The sequence below is a fragment of the Hemicordylus capensis genome, chromosome 5 (assembly GCF_027244095.1).
Source record: "Hemicordylus capensis ecotype Gifberg chromosome 5, rHemCap1.1.pri, whole genome shotgun sequence".
Taxonomy (NCBI): Eukaryota; Metazoa; Chordata; class Lepidosauria; order Squamata; family Cordylidae; genus Hemicordylus; species Hemicordylus capensis.
Window position 1 is genome coordinate 254,465,730 of NC_069661.1, and position 18,933 is coordinate 254,484,662.

Below are 18,933 nucleotides of genomic sequence, written 5' to 3' on the forward strand. Positions count from 1 at the left end.
CGAGTGGATCCATAAAGCTTTGGGGCATGGACCATTCTAATTGGTAGAGCACCCCTGCAGAGGTTGGTCAAAGCAGTCAAACTAAACTGCACCAGATGATGATCTGACCATGACAAAGGAGTTATATCAAATTCCCCCACCTGCAGATCATTCAGTTCCTGGCTGGCAGAAACTAGATCCAGCATATGTCCCGCCACATGAGTGGGACCCAATATTAGTTGAGATAGGCCCATGGTTGTCATGGCGGCCATAAAGTCCTCAGCTGCTTCTATTAGGTGGACCCTCAGCGTCAACATTGAAGTCCCCCAAGACAATAAGCCTAGGGGAACCCAACACCACCTCTGAGACCACCCCTGTCAGCTCAGGCAGAGAGACTGAGGTGCAGCTGGGTGGTTGGTGCACCAACAGAATCCCTATCCTATCTCGTAGGCCCACCCTCAGGGTCAAACACAAAATCCTGATATTACCTAACCAGGCATCTGGAGAGGGGAATGGACTCACAATAGATGACTGCAATTCCTCGGCCCTCAAGGCAGGGCTGCTGTAGGATCATGAAACCTGGAGGGCAGAGCTGGGAGAGACCCACTCCACCAAGCTCACCCAACTGCTCACACATACCAGGCCAGCCTGCTCACCCACAATTAAATCATGGATGAGAGGTATTTTTGCAGTTACTGATTACTGAAAAGAAGGATACATTGTCCTGTGGCTCTAACACCAACATCACCAAGTGTTCTCAGTGAGCTGCTAATACTTCCCAAATTGGTTTGTTAGTACAGGCTCAATTCCAATCTCACATTTAAAATCCCCCCGGATTTCGATGGGCTGGTATTTCTGCTTCAGTAATATTGGTTCTGTTCTCAGTGCAATTTTACAGGAGCTGCAGCATGAAGTATGATTTCTTTCTGGGGAGCAAATGAATGTGTAATGATGAATCCGAAACGGATCTGGGATTCCAAACTTCTCAAATTCTGGGTGAACCACTAATCTTTTAAAAGGGCCAAGTTGTGGTTCAACAATGTCTAGGGACCCTGTCTTTGATGATTTGAGTTCAAAGGTGGCGTAGTCTGGTTTGATTGAGAACTGGGTTCAAATTCTAGCCAGACTTCTTTGAGATATTGTGCAGAGGATGCTAGGGCATAGTTCTCAATATAATTGGAGAATTGGTACTTCCTGTATCATTTATAACCTGGAAAAGACTGAAGACTCTATGGATGTGAAAGCTAGACTTTGAAGAAGCAAGATAGAAAAAGTATTGATGCTTTTGAACTTTGGTGCTGGAGAAGACTTTTGGGTATACCATGGGCAGCCAAGAAAACAAACAAATGGATCATAGAACAAACCAATCCAGAATTTTCACTCGAGGCACAAATGACCAGGCTCAAACTATCATACTTCAGACACACTATGCAAAGACACAGCTCCCTTGAGAAGTCCATAATGCTGGGGAAAGTTGAAGGAAAGAGAAGAAGAGGATGACCAGCAGCAAGGTGGATGGACTCGATTATGACAGCAATGAATGCGCCACTGAGGGACCTTAAAGGCCAAGCTGAAGACAGATCATCCTGGAGAGAATCTATCTATGTGGTCGCTAAGAGTCGACACCGACTTGACGGCACTTCATCAATCAATCAATCAATCAATCAATCAATCAAAGACTGAAGAGCCAGTGTTGTTGGCTATACCCACTGACTACCTTCTCCACAAATCCCCCTCCACATGTGGTTGGGGATGATGGAAGTTGTGGTTCAACAATGTCTAGGGACCCTGTCTTTGATTATTTGAGTTCAAAGGTGGCGTAGTCTGGTTTGATTGAGAACTGGGTTCAAATTCTAGCCAGACTTCTTTGAGATATTGTGCAGAGGATGCTAGGGCATAGTTCTCAATATAATTGGAGAATTGGTACTTCCTGTATCATTTGTGGGATGCCAGGATGCAGCAGCTATCAACTCACAGGTAGCTACTTCATTGGTACCCGGATAACATTGCTATGTCAGGTGTGATGCTTTGGCTTGCTTGTGCCATCGAGCTCACATCTCAGGTTTCTCATGACTCGCTGAGTGTCTTTGGGTGTATCCATTGTCTCTTTGCCTTAGATGCCTATCTATAAAATGGGAGTGAGAGCGACCTCTTGGCAAGGGTGGTTATGAGAATGAAGAAGCTCAAAAAATGTTACTAACTTTCTACCTTATGGGAAGAGAAAAAAAATAAATATATATCATCATATGAAGCTGCCTTATGCTGAGTCAGACTCTTGGTCCATTTCTCTCGGTATTGTCTGTGCCTGGGTTTCCCAGCCTTGGGTCTCCAGAGGTTGTTGAGCTGCAACAGTGGCCAGATAACAAGAGTTGTAATCCAACAACATCTGGGGACCCAAGCAGTGTTCCCTCTAACAAGGATTCCCAGATGTTGTTGACTACAACTCCCAGCATCCCCAGCTGCAGTGACTTTTGGCTAGGGATTATGGGAGATGTAGTCACCAACATCTGGGAATCCCTGTTATGGGGAACACTGGACCCAAGGTTAGGAATCCCTGATCTCAACTGACTGGCAGTGATACTCCCTGATCCTAGGCTGAGGCATTTCCCAGTCTAGTTACCTGAGAATGGTCCACTGGAGATGCCAAAGACTGAGGACCACGCTAGATGTCATATCAGCTACGTCATTACTTTACTACTACTATGAAGATGAATATTTTATACGCTGCTCTTCAACCAAAGTTCACAAAGCAGTTTACATAGAAAAATATATAATACATAAATAAGATAATCCCCTGTCCCCAAAGGGCTCACAATCTAAAAAGAAACATAAGGCAGATACCAGTAAGAGTCACAGGAGGGATACTGTGCTGGGGTTGGATAGGGCCCATTGTTCTCCCCCTGCTACATATAAAAGACTCACCACTTTGAAAGATGTCTCTTTGCTCAGTTAGCTTTGAGTTAAAGAACCAGAGAATCGTGATACGTGCACCTGTTGCATTGAACATAAGAACAGCCCTGCTGGTTCTGACCAGAGGCCCAACTAGCCCAGCATCCGGCTTCAGACAGTAGCCAGCCAGGTTCATCAGGGAAGCCCGCAAGCAGGGAAATAAGGACAACTGCCCCCTCCCGTTGATGTCCCCAAACACCTGGTGATGTTCCGGGGCCATCCCCTCTGATTCTAATGTTCCCATTCATTTCAGTGAGATTTCCTCAGGAGGACTTCATTGATGGATTGTATTCTTGACCATTGCATGTTTTGCAATATAGTTTTGTTCCTTAAGTATGATGTTAATATACAGATAACAATATCGAGGAGATTCAAGGCCTAGAGAAGTGCCACAGCCTGACTTATCTTAGCCTGGCAAACAACAGGATTTCGGCTATTGCTGGCCTGAAAAACCTCCCAATCAAAACCCTCTGCCTGGTGGGTCTATTTTCCTTTTCAGATGAAGCATTTCTGTGATGGATTACTTGGAGTTAGTGCCCCTGTGTGTAGGTTGTTCCCAGCAGCACCCCGGGGCAAATTTCATCCCTTACAAGAGAGGTTCTCAAGCGTGGGTCCCTAGATGTTGTTGAACTTCAGCTCCCATCATTCGCTTCAGCCATTGTGGCTGCGGATGGGAACATAGGAAGCTGCCTTCTACTGAGTCAGTCCCTTGGTCCAACTAGCTCAGTATTGTCTGCACAGACTGGCAGCAGCTTCTCCAGGGTTGAAGGCAGGAGTCTCTCTAGTCCAGGGAGAAAACCTGGAACCTTCTGCATGCAAGCAGGCAGGTGCTCCTCCCAGAGCGGCCATATCTTACAGTGCTCACATCTAGTCTCCCATTCTAATGCAAACCAGGGTGGACCCTGCTTAGCAGAGGGGACAATTCATGCGTGCTACCACAAGACCAGCTCTTCCCTCCAATGACGGTAGTCCAACAACATCCAGGGATCCATGGTTGGGAACCTTTGCATTACAAGCTTGAATCCTCTCTATTCAAATGGAGTTCTGTCTAATGAATGTGTGTCCTAATTTCTTCAGTGTGGTGACCAGGAGAACAGGCAACTTACTGATGCAAAAATGGTCATTCTGAATCTTACTAAGCGAGACTCACTTGAGAGCCAGTTCTGTTGAGCTCACTGCGTTTTCCTTCTAAATAAATATGCATAGAATCAGAACGTAAATTGACACTCTTTATCTGCCTGAGCCTTCCTCTGGATAGTGGATTTGTTTTACTCAACACCTACTGTTTTATCTGTTTTATAATTCTCCTCCTATGGTTCTATTTTATATTGTTCTATCTGTTGCAGAATTGGCTGCTTTTATCGGCGATTTTATCATTTGATATTGTTTTGTCCTGTTTTTCTTTTCTTTTTTTTTGTTACTGGTTAATTTATTGTTTTGTTTTCTCATGTTGTGTGTTGCTTTGAAAGCCAATTGGCTGGAAAATGGGTTATAAATGTACTTATTACTGATGCAGAACTATTTATGTTCATGGTGTGTTACAAAATGTAATAAGCAAAAAGTAGGCCTTTTTTTCATAAGCAGAGGGCTCTGGTCACTTTTTCTCAGACAGTATATTGTCAAGCTGGAAAAGGTGCAGAAAAGGGTGGCCAAGATCGTGGGGGCTGGAGCAGCTTTCCCAGGAGGAGACAATAAACTTATGCTTTTAATTTCATCAGCAAAAAATGATAGCACACCCTCACCTGCGCTGCCCTGCTAAGCTTAAAGTCTAAATTTCAACAGAATGGGAAGACAAAACTGGCGTTCTAAAGCCCTTTTCAGACATGATTCCAAAGATACACGCTGTACGCGTGCTCAAGCAGCAAAAGTACACTGCTCATGATTACCGTGGCATTCATCTGAGGGGGTTAACACTGTATCTGTGATGGCGGGCATTCTTCATTGGGAGGCTGGGGCACTCAAAGCCAAATCATGTCTGAATAGGGCTAAAGAGGAGGAAAAAGCAGGAAGGCGAAGGATGATTGCAAAAAGCAGCTACACAGGGCTGGCCTTTGTTTCATTTCAGGGACGAAGACTAAGGGGTTAAGTCAAAGGCTTGACACAGGGTTCCCAAACCTGAGTCCCCAGGTATTGTTGGACTACGACTCCCATCATCCCCTGCCTTCAGCCACTATGTCCGAGGATTATGGGAGTTGTAGTACATCAACATCTGGGGACCTGAGTGTGCGAATCCCTGATCTAACAATAGCGGCTGAATTGGAGGAGGGATGAGAGAGAGAGCCATGAAGTTGTTGTGGGGGCAGATGATGAGGCTATGATACAATCAGTGTTTCAGGATAGTAAAGTTAATTGAGCAAGAGCTCCTATGATGGAGAAAGTACTTCCATTAATTTGGGGGAATTGATTTTTGGAAGGGAAAGAGAAAATGTTTTCTATATATATGTTAGTGTTAATTGCTTTCAATATTACAGAAGAAGATTCCTTCAGGCTAGGACCAAGACCCTTGTAGTTCTCTTTTGCCAACAGCAGCCAGCTGGATCCTGCCAGGGAAGCTCACAAGCAGGCCATGAAAGTGGTGACCTTCCCCTGCCTCTGCCATTCAGTGGTATGCTACCTCTGAACATGGAGGTTCCGTTTAGCTGTCCTGGCTATTCCATGGGCAGAGCTGGGGTACAGCAGATCAGTAGAGAGTTTTGGGTGGGTGGGACTCCTTCCAAAGGAGTGGCTTGGGGTGGATGGGGTTTGTAGTACCTTCATTACGTGGTGGCACCAGCCTATCAAGGGGAAACAGGCGGATGGGTCAAACATCTGCATACCTCCTCACAAAGTCAGCTGCAGAAATGTCAAAGGTTTTAGCTGAATATTGATAAGACACAGGTCTGTGTTTGCATAATGAGTCAAAATTCTGTGCTAACTCAGATCCCAGCCTGCGGAGATTCAGGATCTAGTTTGGTTGGATGATCACACGGGAAGCAACTTTTCTTGTCAAAGCGGTGTCACTGGTCAAAGGCTAAACCTCTCGTACCATTTGTGTTTGGGCTGACCCCGTGGAGCTTTGGATGTGCAGGCAGCCCCTCAGATCGTTACTCTTCCAATTTTCAATTTGGGATCATTCTACTTACTTCTTCCGCACCCCACTGGGATAGCTTTGAAATGCTTTGATTCTAACCATCTGTACAAATGTTGTTTGCCACCAGGAAAGAGTTGTTGTGTCACTAACTTACTTACTGCCCTGTTTCACAGCTGAGAGATATTTTGTAGTGATAGTAGTGGTGATAAAGATGCTTTTAGCTGTGACGGAATGTGCTGCCCTGACATCACAGAGGGGCCGGGCCAGCAGAAGAGTCTCTCTCCATTAGCTGAGGTGCTCTAAGCCGTAGGGTCTCCCGCTGCACCGGGCAGAGTTGCTCATGGCAGCAGGGCAAGGCAGGCAGAAGAGCCCAGGGGTTAGGAGGGCCCCGGGAAAGAAGTTGGCTGAGGCCTGGAAAGGCATCTGGCCCAGCAAAGCTAAGAGGCCTAAGGAAGGAGGCTGGATAAGTACATGATCTATAGGGAGAAGTCTGGGAGAGGAAGGGAAAATCTAGACGAGAGAATAGGCAGGGAATAGAGCTGAAATCCACATATTGATTTGAAATAATCAACCAAATCTCTGGCTGCAGGCTTCCAGTCTACATGTAATTATTTTTGTTCCTAAAACTGGAATTGAAACTGAAAGAGCAGGATAGCCTCAGGTACGGCTGGGATATCTCTCAAGCCAGATCTCTCCTGCTCCTTTGTATGTTTTGCACCCTTCTTGGCAAAAGCGCTATCCAGCTGCATGTTCTCAAATCGCAGTCTTGCAAAGGGGACAGGAGGCAAGAAAGCCACCTTGCCGTTAATAACTTGATTAAAAATTTAAAAGGCGGGGGCGGAGTCAAGGGCAAACCATTGAGCCAAAATTAAAAAGCTTCCCTCCGATGCCTCTTCTTCCTAAATATTTATTACCTGGATATGAAGGTCCCAAAGGATTTCAGTGCAAAATGAAGGAGAAATGTGGCAGGCAAGGTTATAGTTTTTTATGCACAGAGAGGCTGGCTGTTCTGCATTGAGAGTAATAATAGTGCATTTATTTATTTATTGTGCCACTAATCTGTGTGGCACTTTACTGAATAAGACACACTACAAGCTACCATAAACGCTTGATCCAGACTTCTGGCCAATCCAGTGTTTGCAATGGCTATAGCCCGACAGCTGCCTGGTATAGCTAGTTGCAGGTGATACAGGTAGGATTGAGCCAAACATTCTTTGCAGTACATTTTTGCTCACAATTGAGGCTCCAGGACAGGGGAAATAATTTGATACAATTGTCCTTGCTCACGTTTTTTGAAGCCATCACTTGTTTCATAGCCCAGGCATTGGCAGGGACTGGACTCCCTGTTTCTGGTGAGCAACATCTTTCCCCTGCCCCTGCACATCTTTGGAGTGAGGGCTGGAAACATTGCTCTCACTCTGATATGGCTTCCTGCCTGGTGATGCCTCATAATCACATGGCACCATCATGAAACAACAAGAGGGGACTGAGATGTAGAGAAAGCAAAGCGCAAAAGAGAAAATGTGATCCCGTATTCAACTTTGGCACACATGAATTGAATTACAGTATATAAAATTAGATTGCAAATCTCTACTGGTTAAAAGTAATCCTTGTGAATTGATTCAGTAGTGAAGCTTTAGTACCACGGTAGCATCCAGATGTGAAAAACCTTTGACCACAAGGAAAATCCACCCTTCCATCTGATGTTTTCTGTCCAGAAATATTTTTGTGGGTGTGGAACTAGTGCAGAATTGTGGCTAAGAGCTATGAATCAAGAGGTACCTAGTTCAGTTATCACCTCTGCCATAAGCTCCTTTAAAAAAATAAAAAATCCCAGGAACTACAGGACTAAATTAGTGATGAGAAGTCCCTTTGAAATTAATGGGACAAGTTAGTCAAGTTATGTTCCTATGGCAAGATGCCTGTACTTTCAGCAATATGCCCAAAGGGTTATTTGTTTGTTTAAGCTGGGTTAGAAAAAAGCTGGAAAGATTCATACCGATTTTATTTATTTGTAACATTTTTCTTCTGTCCATTTTTCGAGAGCCTCAGGCTCTATCCACAAATGTGTACCCATCCCATCCCAACATGGCTGCAGCATACGCCAATGACTTCTGCATGGGAACAGGCCGTATCAGTCATTCAAACACCAGAGAAAGAACTGTCCGATCAGTTGAACTTGACACTTTTCAGTGGAGTTAATTCACAATCAGGACCCAGGTTCAATCACTCCCTGGGCCATTGAGGGTCTTGGGGTGCTGAGCAGCAGGTGCAACCCCTCCCCTCCATTATGCAGGTAGTATCATCATGTGAACTGTGCATATTAAGCACCTGCTCAGTCCTTGGATACTGTTACTGGCCCAATGAATGTCTGCACCAGGTCCAGTGAAGAGAGACCAAGGTGGTGTGTGGAACAGAGTAGTAAGAGGTTAGGCTGAGGGGTAGTGACTTGCCGAAGGGACAATCATCATGCCCTTAATTTCGACTTCCATGAACTTTCCATGGTTCACATTATTTTTGTAGAGGTCAAACCATATAGAGAAGGCTGCTGGCTTGGAGGATCTGAAAGCTCTCCGGAGCGTGGACTTGTCTAGCAATCAGATCAGCAGTCTGGAAGGTCTGGAAGAGCACAATGTACTCGAGGAGATCAACCTAGAAGATAACCAGGTAATATCTTGCATGCTGGATAATCTTGTTTTGTTACCTATAATATCTTTTTTTCACTAAAGTTTAACCTCTTCACAAGTTCAGCCAAAAATCGTATCTCATGACATCACAACCATAGACTAGCATTCAGAGGGTCAGTTTATACAATCAGTAGAATCAAACGGTGACGCCTTTTCTGGATCATACCATTTTAGACTGCAGTGATGTGTTGGGCCTTACATTAATGTTGTGGCATGTTATGCAGTGGGGTTGTTTTGTGGGGGGTGGGGTATTTGTTTTCTTGGGGGTACCACAAGACCCCAAGCTTGTCTTGTGGTAGCAAACATGAATTGTCCCCTTTGCTAAGCAGGGTCTGCCTCTGCCCTGGAATGGGAGACTACATGTGTGAGCACTGTAAAATGTTCGCCTTTGGGCTTGGGGGCATTCTTGGGAAATACTTACATGCAGAAGGTCCCAGATTCCCTCCCTGGCAACATCTCCAAGATAGGGCTGAGAGAGACTCCTGCCTGCAACCTTGGAGAAGCTGCTGCCAGCCTGTAAAGACAATACTGAGCTAGGTAGACCAGTGGTCTGACTCAGCTTCCTATGTGGGACTTTTCTGTATGTAGAAAAACAGCATGTCGGGGAGAAGGGTTGTCTTCTCCCATAACATGCTGTTATTCTGTGTGCAGAGAGGTTTTGTATGAGTGAGGCAGCATTCACACTTGCAGTCTAGTCTTCCCCTTTGCATCCTGAAGTGCATGAGGCCATTTGCCACTTGAATTTGCTGCACCAGGATTCCAGTTCCTGTGCCCGAGCTCTCTGGTCCGTATAAATTAGACAAAATAATATTTGTATATAAAATTTTGCACCACTGTTACTGTTTTGGTTAATTTATTATGAATGGCACGGAAGCCAGGGGCATAGCAAGGTTGTAGTGGGCCCTGGGACAAAAAGTGAAAATGGGCCCCTGCCGCTCCAGGGCCCCCTACCTCCTTTGCTTCCTCCGTTCCTTTGCTGCAGAAGAGTGAGGCTCCCCACCCTCAGGGGCCCAGGGACATCTGACCCCTGCTTGCTCAGTTATAGCTATGCTCCTGACTGAGGCCCTGAAGCTAGAAACCTTAGGCAGCCATCCCTCTGGCTTTTGGAGTTTCAGTAGGCCACAATGTTTCAAGAATTTTTGTCCTCCAGAGCTGTGAGGACTGAAAACTCGCTTTTTTAAAAAAATGCAAGATTTGTAAGAAGCTGAATTCTACACCCCACACCACATTCTGTGGCATGCACCCAGCCCTGGTTGCAGAGGTTCACTACTGTTTTTAAAAAACATATAAAACAAACATAGACAAATATTAACAATGTTGTTGCTTCGTATCATTGCATAGAATTATCATTCAGAAGAGAAACTCGGATCCCCAGACACACCCTACTACACTATACACTACCACATTGACTTCAGCCTTCTATCAGTGCATTTCCCCCCTCTACACACACACGCCTCTTATATCAGCCCCCTCCCCTTAGCTGAGTGTTTGTGTATCACATTCTCTAAGCTCTGATTATTGTCTCCTTCGAAACACTAAAGAGAGATCTTCAGGTGTCTTCTATCTATATAAAAGGCTTAGGTGGTCCGTGGCAAACCCCGCCCACACAGTGCTTTACCAATTGGGGGTAACAGAGCAGGAGCACTATGGTGATTGGGCAGTGGGAATTCCATATGCAGATAGGGAAGAGGAGCCTTGATGGTTAAGCTCAGTTGGAATGCAACTGTTACTGGTGGGATGATTGTAGAGGAGAGAAGAATCTATCTCTATATAAAAGGATAGTGGGCAGGGCTCTGTGAAGAGAGGAGGAAAGAGCCCCTTCAAGAGAAGGAGGCTGCCACTGTGAGAAGTAGATGAGGAAACAAGATGAACAAGATCTGTTGACTCAGGAAGAAAGAGAGAAAGAAGGAGGGGAAGAAAGACAGAGGGGAAGAGTGAGTGGAGGAGAGAGAAAAAGAAGGGAGGGGAAGAGAGAAAGAAGGGAGGGCGAGGGACGGGGCTGGGCCTGTCAGCATCCTGAGGGGAACGAGCAGCCATTGAGGCAGCAGTGAAGAAGAGCCCGGTCAACTGCTGCTGCTACTCCTGCGGGGAGGAGCAGGAGCAGGGCTCGGGTGAAGGTGGGGAGGTCTCTGGGGGTAGGGGGCTGCAGCTTGGCTATTCAGCGCTGGCAGTTCTGCAGCTGCAACCAAGAGGGGTGAGGGAGACGGAGCAACAGGATGGAGGAGCAACCAAGAGGGGTGAGGGGATGAGGGGGATGGAAGCCATGGGATGGAGGAGGAGGAGGAGGAGGAGTGCAGCTCAGGTGAGGGTGGAGAGAACGCTGAGGTGAGGGCGCTGTGGCGGGGGGGTGAGTGGAGCAATCAAATACCTAGTGCGCAGATACTCTGCGCAGCTTAAACTAATCCTAATGATCACTTCCCATATTCAGGGGTGCACAACTCAAATGCACCAGTGGACCAAAACCAACTGACTTCGCATGCATGGTCAGTTTTTAAATTATTTAATTAAAATTAAAATGAATTAACATTAAGATAATCAACATACAATAAACTTAGTTTAAACATTTTTTAAAATTTTATTTATTTATTTTTAATAGCTAGGGGAGGGTGGGCCTGTGATGGCACCCCTCCCCAGCAGCTGCCACCTCTTACCAAGGGTGGCCCTGTCGCCCCTCAGCCACCACAGAATTGACTCAGAGCTGTATGCTGGGCTCCCCACCACCACCACCACCCGCCACCACCTCTCACCATGCCACCTCTCAATGAGCCTCTCTTTTGCTGAGCTAGCTGTGGGGCTGCAGGAAGGAGGAAGCTGCCATTTTTCTTCCATTCCTTTCCTCTATTCCTCCACCAAAAAGATGCTCAGTTATGGAGTGGCATGGTGGCTCCCAAACAGCAAAAGGGAGGAAAGGCCGAAGGCCACTTCCTCCCTCCTCTTAGCTCAAGAGCAACCTCCAGGTACGCAGGTGGGGCAGGTATAGGGAGTGCCTGCTCTCAGGAAAGAGGCAGCGGTGGTGATAAGGAAGCCCTGCCAGCCAACTAGAACATGCTTGCAGGTTTGTGCTTGCAGTATACGACCCACAGGCCGTATATTGTACAGCTCTGCCATAGATGAAGTGTTGGTCAGTCGACAGCCCTGTCCTGATATTACATTGTACAGTGTTTAGGTTTCTGCACACATGCCCCTGTTTTTGTGTGAATGACTCTATATGCATTCATTTAAAAAGTGAACCTCAATGCAGGCCCTTTCAAATACAGGGTACAGATAGGAAGGAACTACCGTACATACATTGAACATAATGTGGGAATAACTGTATGTGCACACACTGTGGTTTGTGATTCTGTGTGGGTTGAACAGATTGTGTGAATAGCACTAGAATCTAAATTGTAACTCTCCTTCATGGAGTCAATAAAGGAGAATCAGTTTGGTCCAAAAGTCTGTGCGTAAACTGTCCCTAAGATGAATACATTTGTTTTGACATCTCAACTGTTTCTATCACTTCTTTCCATCAAGGAAAGGTTTTGCAGGAGTCAACATATTCCTTTAAGCTCCTGGCTATTAAGACTAACCTGCTGTTTAGTATACTCACGTAAAATAACCGGGGGGGGGGGGGGTCCATGGAGATGTAACACTTAAGCATTAAAGTAATTGTATACAAGATCTTTCTCCAAAGCAATTTAGTTAGAAATATAGGAAACTGCCTTATGCCGAGTCAGACCACTGGTCCACACTAGCTCAGTCTTGTCTACTGCTTTTAACATGGTGATTCTCTTTATTTAGCAGGGGGAGAGCAACTGGCCCTATCCACCCCCAGCACAGTACCTCCAGTGACTGTTGCTGGTGGCTATCTTGTGTTTCTTTTTAGATTGTGAGCCCTTTGGGGACAGGGATCCATCTTATTTATTTACTGTTTCTCTGTGTAAACTGCCCTGAGCTATTTTTGGAGGGGCAGTATAGAAATCAAATCAAATCAAATCAAATCAAAAAATAAATAAATACATACATACATACATACATACATACATACTGTGGTTGGCAGTGGCTTGCCAGGCTTTCAGGCAGCAGTCTTTCCCAGCCCTACCTGGAAATGCTGCTGGGAGGTGAACCTGGGACCTTCTGCATGCAAAGGGAACGCTCTACCATTGATCTACTGCCCCATCCCAGCCAATATGCATGAAACTGTTGTGTACTGTGGGAAATGTTAAAGACAACGTTGCTTCACGACAGGGCCTCAGCCTGCTAGTAGTTGTTACTAGTGGGTGGAGTTAAGGTTTGTTTCCCTTGTATGTAGTCCAGAAACTACAGTTGGTCCAGAATACAGCAGCCAGGTTGGTCTCTGGGTCATCTTGGAGAAACCATATTACTCCTGTACTGAAGGAGCTACACTGGCTGCTGATATGTTTCCGGGCAAAATACAAGGTGCTGGTTATAACCTATAAAGTCCTAAACAGCTTGGGCCCTGGGTATTTAAGAGAACGTCTTCTTCATCATGAACCCCACCGCCCACTGAGATCATCAGGAGTGGTCCGTCTGCAGCTGCCACCAGCTTGTCTGGTGGCTACTCGAGGACAGGCCTTCTCCAAGGCTTTGGAATGCTCTCCCTGCTGAAATAAAAGCCTCCCCATCTCTGACAGTTTTTTAAAAGTCTTTAAAGACGCATCTATTCACCCAGGCTTTTAATTAAATAGTGTTTTAATTGTTTTAATATTGTTATAAAATATTATTTTAAAAGTTTTAAATTGTTGTAATGTTTTAACTTTTTTGTTTTGTTGTTTTAACTAATGTTTTACTTTTTCTGTTTTTATTTTGTTGTAAACTGCCCAGAGACATAAGTTTTTTGGGGGTATTAAAATATGTTAAATAAATAAATAAAATAGATTCAGGCTGATGATTTTTTCAAGGACCTGCCCAGATCAGTTTAGATCTTCTCCACACTTGCCTAAGGATTGCTATTAATACATGTCTGTTCAGTAATCCTGCCATGTCCTGCCATCCTTTGTGCTGACAAGACAAGAAATCAGCTCTTGACTGGCTGCAGCTCCAACAGTCGGTTGCTACTATTTTCTTATATTAAACGATGTGGTGTTAAATGCCGCTGTAAGAGCATTTTGTGATGATTTTCTTTTGCACTGACGCATGGGGAGAGTGCTGATCCTTTTGTATGTTTCTTGGCAAACATGATTTGAAATTGAAATACCTAGCATCTTCTCCCAAAGCGATTGCTTTTTCTATCCTCTAGTGATTATAACAGTGCATGTAGTTGTGGCTGCAAACATAGAGTCGTTCCCTACTTCTTCTTTTTAAATAAATGCTTCACCTCCCTGTATCTGAACTAGATCACTGAGCTGGGCGAGCTGGAATACATCGAAACCCTGCCTCTCCTCAGAGTGTTAAATCTGTTAAACAACCCAGTGCAGGTAAGAGAACATCAAAGTGGAGGAAGCACAAAATATACAGCTGTCTTTGAATGCTCTACCAGTACAGAGCCAGATTGTTTATTTTCCACAAGGGAAGGTTGCGTGTCTTCTTTTATATTGCTGCATGCTCCCCACTTTCCCAAATGCCAAGGCATTCCACGGGCAGTGCTGCTGGCTTTGGTTTCCTTTAGATGAGAGTGGAGTGGAAAGAAGCAGCATTGTGGGATATCTGAATTACAAGTAGAGGCAAACAGCGGGCACTTCAACAAGGCAGCAGATCTACTACCCCAAATCCAGTTAGCCCCTGCGAACTTGGCAAAGAGGCACCTTTTTAACGTGGTGATTCTCTTTATTGAGCAGGGGGAGAGTAAATGGCCCTATCCACCTCCAGCACAGGACCTCCAGTTACTGGTGCTGGTGTCTGTCTTATGTTTCTTTTAGGTTGTGAGCCTTTTGGGGACAGGGATCCATCTTATTTATTTACTGTTTCTCTGTGTAAACTGCCCTGAGCCATTTTTGGAAGGGCAGTATAGAAATCGAATAAATAATAAATAATGACCAGAGAGACATATCCTGCCTTACCAATTTGCCTACAGCCTTCTACTAGTGCCTGCCTGTCTCCCTCTTCCTCCCCCCCCCTCACACACACATCCCTCTTAATCAGCCCCCTCACCTTAAATGAGTGTGTGTGTGTGTGTGTGTGTGTGTGTGTGTGTGTGTGTGTGTGTCCCCATCTCCAAGCTCTGAAGACTGGCTCCTTCAAAACACTAAAGATTGATCTCCAGGTATCTGGAGACCATCAGAATGATTACTTCTCATAGATGAATCCATCAACCATTCTGGGCTACTAACCAGTAATGTTGCTAAGAAAGGAATGGGAAGCCAGCAGTCCCATAACCATGTGTAGATGTGTTTTCCAAACAGAGCAGAGCACCAAGAGGCTTCTGCTCACCCACCTTCCTCTACCTGCCTGAGGCCGGTAATGATCCACGGGCAACCACGATCCAAAGCAGACAACTCCTACCCACTCCAAAAAGTTCTCACCCACGCCACAGCGTTGACAGTTGACCCCAGGTCTTGAGGGCCTGCTTATGAACCCACTACAAGAAATGTTGAAATTTTAATGTAGTACAGTCTCTTCTTTTTTCTAAAAATACCTGAAGAGAGAAGCCAGAGAGAAGCCAGCAGGCCAGAGCTGCTCTCCTTTGGAATCTGGATGCAATTTCTGAAAGATGGACTTGCTTCTCATTCAAAGGGCTTACAATCTCTGCTGATTAATGAGCCGCAGTGTGCCATTCATCAATGGCAGCAGCACTTAAAGCAGAGTAAAATCGCATGTATCAGTCTGATACAGCACATGTTTATAACTTGTCCTGGACAGTATGGAAGATTAACAGCACCAGCATCTTGTCTTAGATGGTTTTTAGATACTTTTTGAAATGATTTCTAGGGTCCCGGGAAGAAATTTATTACACATCTCAACATTTTTCTGCTTGGTCGATGTCACTAGGCATAACCCACCAGGAATTTTTCTGGTGAACAGTGAAACAAAGAGTTTCACTGAGAGTTTTAATAGAAGCTTCAGGAGTTTTGATAGAATTTGTGCAGAAAAGTTCTTGGATGATTTGGCCTTTTGTCTTTTCTGCGCCTTTGTCTATGAAAATAATGCAAATTGTTAGAGCTATATTTATTCTAGAACAAACCTTTGCCAAAGAAGCCCAAATAGGCTTTGAATATATAGTGCATCTTTGTAAATACAGATGCATATTATTGTTTAAAAGGTCCTGCCCTCAGGAGCTTGCAGTCTAAAATATAACAGTGGGGAGAGACAACAGAGCAAGAGGAAGGAGAAGCAAGGCTCACAGAGTGGAAAGCATGAATGCAAATGTTCACTCTGTTTTGTAATGTGGGCAAGCCATAGCTGTGCACATATTTTGGTTTAGCAAGAAACATATACATTGGTGCAGCAATTTATCACAGAATGCCGGTATCTAAAGGCTGCAGTCCTGATCATGTTTATTTGGAATTAAATTGCATAGAAATCCATGGGAATTACTCCTTAGCAAATATGGTTAGGATCAGGCTGGAGTCTTATGGAAAAGGATTCTGGGAACATTCAGAGAGGCCTGCGGTGAACAGACCAGTGGTGAGGCAGACTACTGGTCATGCGTTGGAGAAAATGAATGGGATGTGTGTGGAAGATGAAGTCAACCCCTTTCCCCTGCAAGCTGCTTGGCCTAGAACTAAGAGGCAGCCTGCCTTGTGTCTCTTTCTCCTCTCTCCCTCGTAATATCCAAGGATCCTTGACACATGGAGTGATGTCATCACTTCTGCAAGTTTCCCTGCCTTCACAAGCAGCAGCCAATGAAGCTGAGCTAGGGCAGGGACCCTCCTAAAGTGGCAATGTTTAACGATAAAGTTACAGGGGAGAGAGGAGGAGGAAAAATGGGGGCTGCTGTTTCCAGTGGCAACCATGTCATTGCCAACACATCTGGTTGGATTCAGTAAGCTTGAGTGAAGGGCACTGGGTGGTTTCCTGGCCTAGCTTAGCCAAAGAAGCGCGTACTATTCCTACCCATGTAACGTTCTGGAAGAGTGGAGCAATTTTCAGGAGTGTTCTCCGTGTTTTAAAATAATATCTGGGTAGAGCATCCCTAACTGAAATCAGACTGTCTTCATCTAAGTTCCTTTAAGCCTTGCTAGATGAAACTTCTTTAAGATCTATCCAATTAATCTGCAAGGCTCTTTGGTTATTTTGCAAACAGAAGCGTCAATTAGGTTAAGACAGCATTAAATCGGTTTGAATGTCAGTGATATAGTGTGACTTGGCTTTTTTGAGACTTCACACATCTGATCAAGCCGCCAAGATGCTAGCTGCCTCCTTGACAATTAATTATTGTTCCTCTTAAAATTATTGTTCCGACAGCTAAACTTTATTAATTGACAATTCCTTTCAGTGGCTGACATCCTGACTAATGCAGTGGGGCTGCTTTTAACATCAGTGTTGATGCCACACTGGTCCCCACACTTGCCCTTGCACTTTTCGAAGCGTTGGCTCACACACAATCTAGAAATACTCTGTATACTCTGCTGCAATGTGCTTCTGCTCTAACAGAGCACTTCCAAAGTGAAGGTCCTAGAGGACAGGAAAGATAAATAGCATGAGGGAAGCCATCGCTTAGTGGCGTGGGAGGCCCTGGGTCAGCTGAGAAGCACATGCCTTGCATGGACAATATCCTAGAATCAACCAATCCCTAGCACTTCTAGTTATAGGATCTCATAGGGACATAGGAAGCTGCCTTCTACCGAGTCAGACCATTGGTCCATCTAGCTCAGCATTATCTACATTGACTGGCAGCAGCTTCTCCAAAGCTATTGGCAGGAGTCCCCCTCAGCCCTCTCTTGGAGATGCTGCCAGGGAGAGAAGCTAGGACTTTCTCTGTATGCACACAGATGTTCTTCCCAGAGGAGCCCTACCCCCTAAGGGAATATCTTAGGGTAGTCTCCTATTCAAATGCAAACCAGGGCTGATCTTGCTTAGCAGAGGGGACAATTCATGCTTGCTACCACAAGACCAGCTCTCCAGGTAGAGGTTTGAGGAAAGACCTGTCTCCACCTGAGGCCTTGTAGAACCTCTGCCAGAGTACAGGGCTGGTTAGGCCAATGGTCTGACTCAGGATAAGGCAGTCCCTGCTCACTGGGCCAAGAGGGACCTTGGAAAGTGGCAATTCTCTTTTGTTTAGCAGAGGGAGAGTAACTGTCCCTGTTCAGCACAGCATACCTCCTAGTGGCTGTTGCTGGTTGTCTTGCTTGTGTTGTGAGCCCTTTTGGGACAGGGAGCCATCTTCTCATTCCTTTTGCTCTAGGCCCATCAGAAGCTGCCATGCGCTGAGTCAGGCCATTGTCCATGTAGCTCAGGATTGCCTGCTCTGACTGGCAGGGCTTCAGGTAGGCATTTTTCTCAGCCCTACCTGGAAGTGCTGCCAGGGGTTGAACCTGGGATCTTTTGCATGCTCAGTGGCTACTCTACCACTGAGCTATCACCCCACCCATATATAAACTGTGTTGAGAACCTTTTGTTCTTATTGCCAGATTGGCTTTTTAAAAAGCCAAATTCTGGGTTACGGCCCATTTGACCCACAAGTATACCCCTCAAATCTGGCCCCCACTGAAATATATATATACCAGATTGGAAAGTGGTATATAAATATTCTAGATAAATAAAATGTGTTCATAATCCTTGGAAAGCTTTAAAGCTAGGGGGAAAGTTGGTGCTAGATGCAGAACCGGATAGGAAACCAGGGAAGGGAGTTTAGGGAGGCACATCAGAGGGTTTGAATATTTCACATCCAGGAGAGTTTTTATATTGCGCTTCTCTCTACTTTTCTAAATTCTGTTCCTTTTCCCATGTAGAAGAAGGAATGAGGAAGAGAATGGCCAAATTGTGGACTGCATGGCTTATTTTCTTATTTTCTGAGTATTTCTTCTGCTTTCCTAATATCCTGTGTCAAAGTATGATTAAAACAGCCTTTCAGATATTAGTCTGAAGAGCTGAATTTTCATTTCAAATGAAAAGTGAAGCCAATTTATCATGCCTCTTCTATTAGCAACAAGCAGATTATTGGTTCCTGGTCATTTTCATGCTACTTCGACTCACAGAACTGGATCACAAGAAAATCACAGTGCAAGAAAAGGTGAGTGACCTCTTTTTAGCTGTGGAAGCTAGGGTGGGGGTTATAAACTTCTTTGCTACAGTTCAAGAGTAGTTTATGCAATTTCTCTTCGTATGTGGGACCAAAGAGAATGAGAAAGGCTTCAGTCCTGCATCCAG

At 45.1% G+C, this 18,933-nt stretch overlaps 1 protein-coding gene across 4 annotated transcripts in view; it reads left to right on the plus strand.

Annotated features, from left to right (window-relative positions):
• Positions 1 to 18,933, plus strand: part of LRGUK (leucine rich repeats and guanylate kinase domain containing) — a 78,401-nt gene that overhangs the window by 18,285 nt on the left and 41,183 nt on the right. For 2 of the 4 annotated variants that reach the window (XM_053255626.1, XM_053255628.1), the window contains 4 exons: positions 3,275 to 3,405; positions 8,522 to 8,665; positions 14,022 to 14,102; positions 18,710 to 18,796. In XM_053255626.1, coding sequence (XP_053111601.1) covers positions 3,275 to 3,405; positions 8,522 to 8,665; positions 14,022 to 14,102; positions 18,710 to 18,796 — 443 coding nt within the window. The remainder of the gene's footprint in view (positions 1 to 3,274; positions 3,406 to 8,521; positions 8,666 to 14,021; positions 14,103 to 18,709; positions 18,797 to 18,933) is intronic. The other 2 variants (XM_053255627.1, XM_053255629.1) reach the window with 2 other exon arrangements.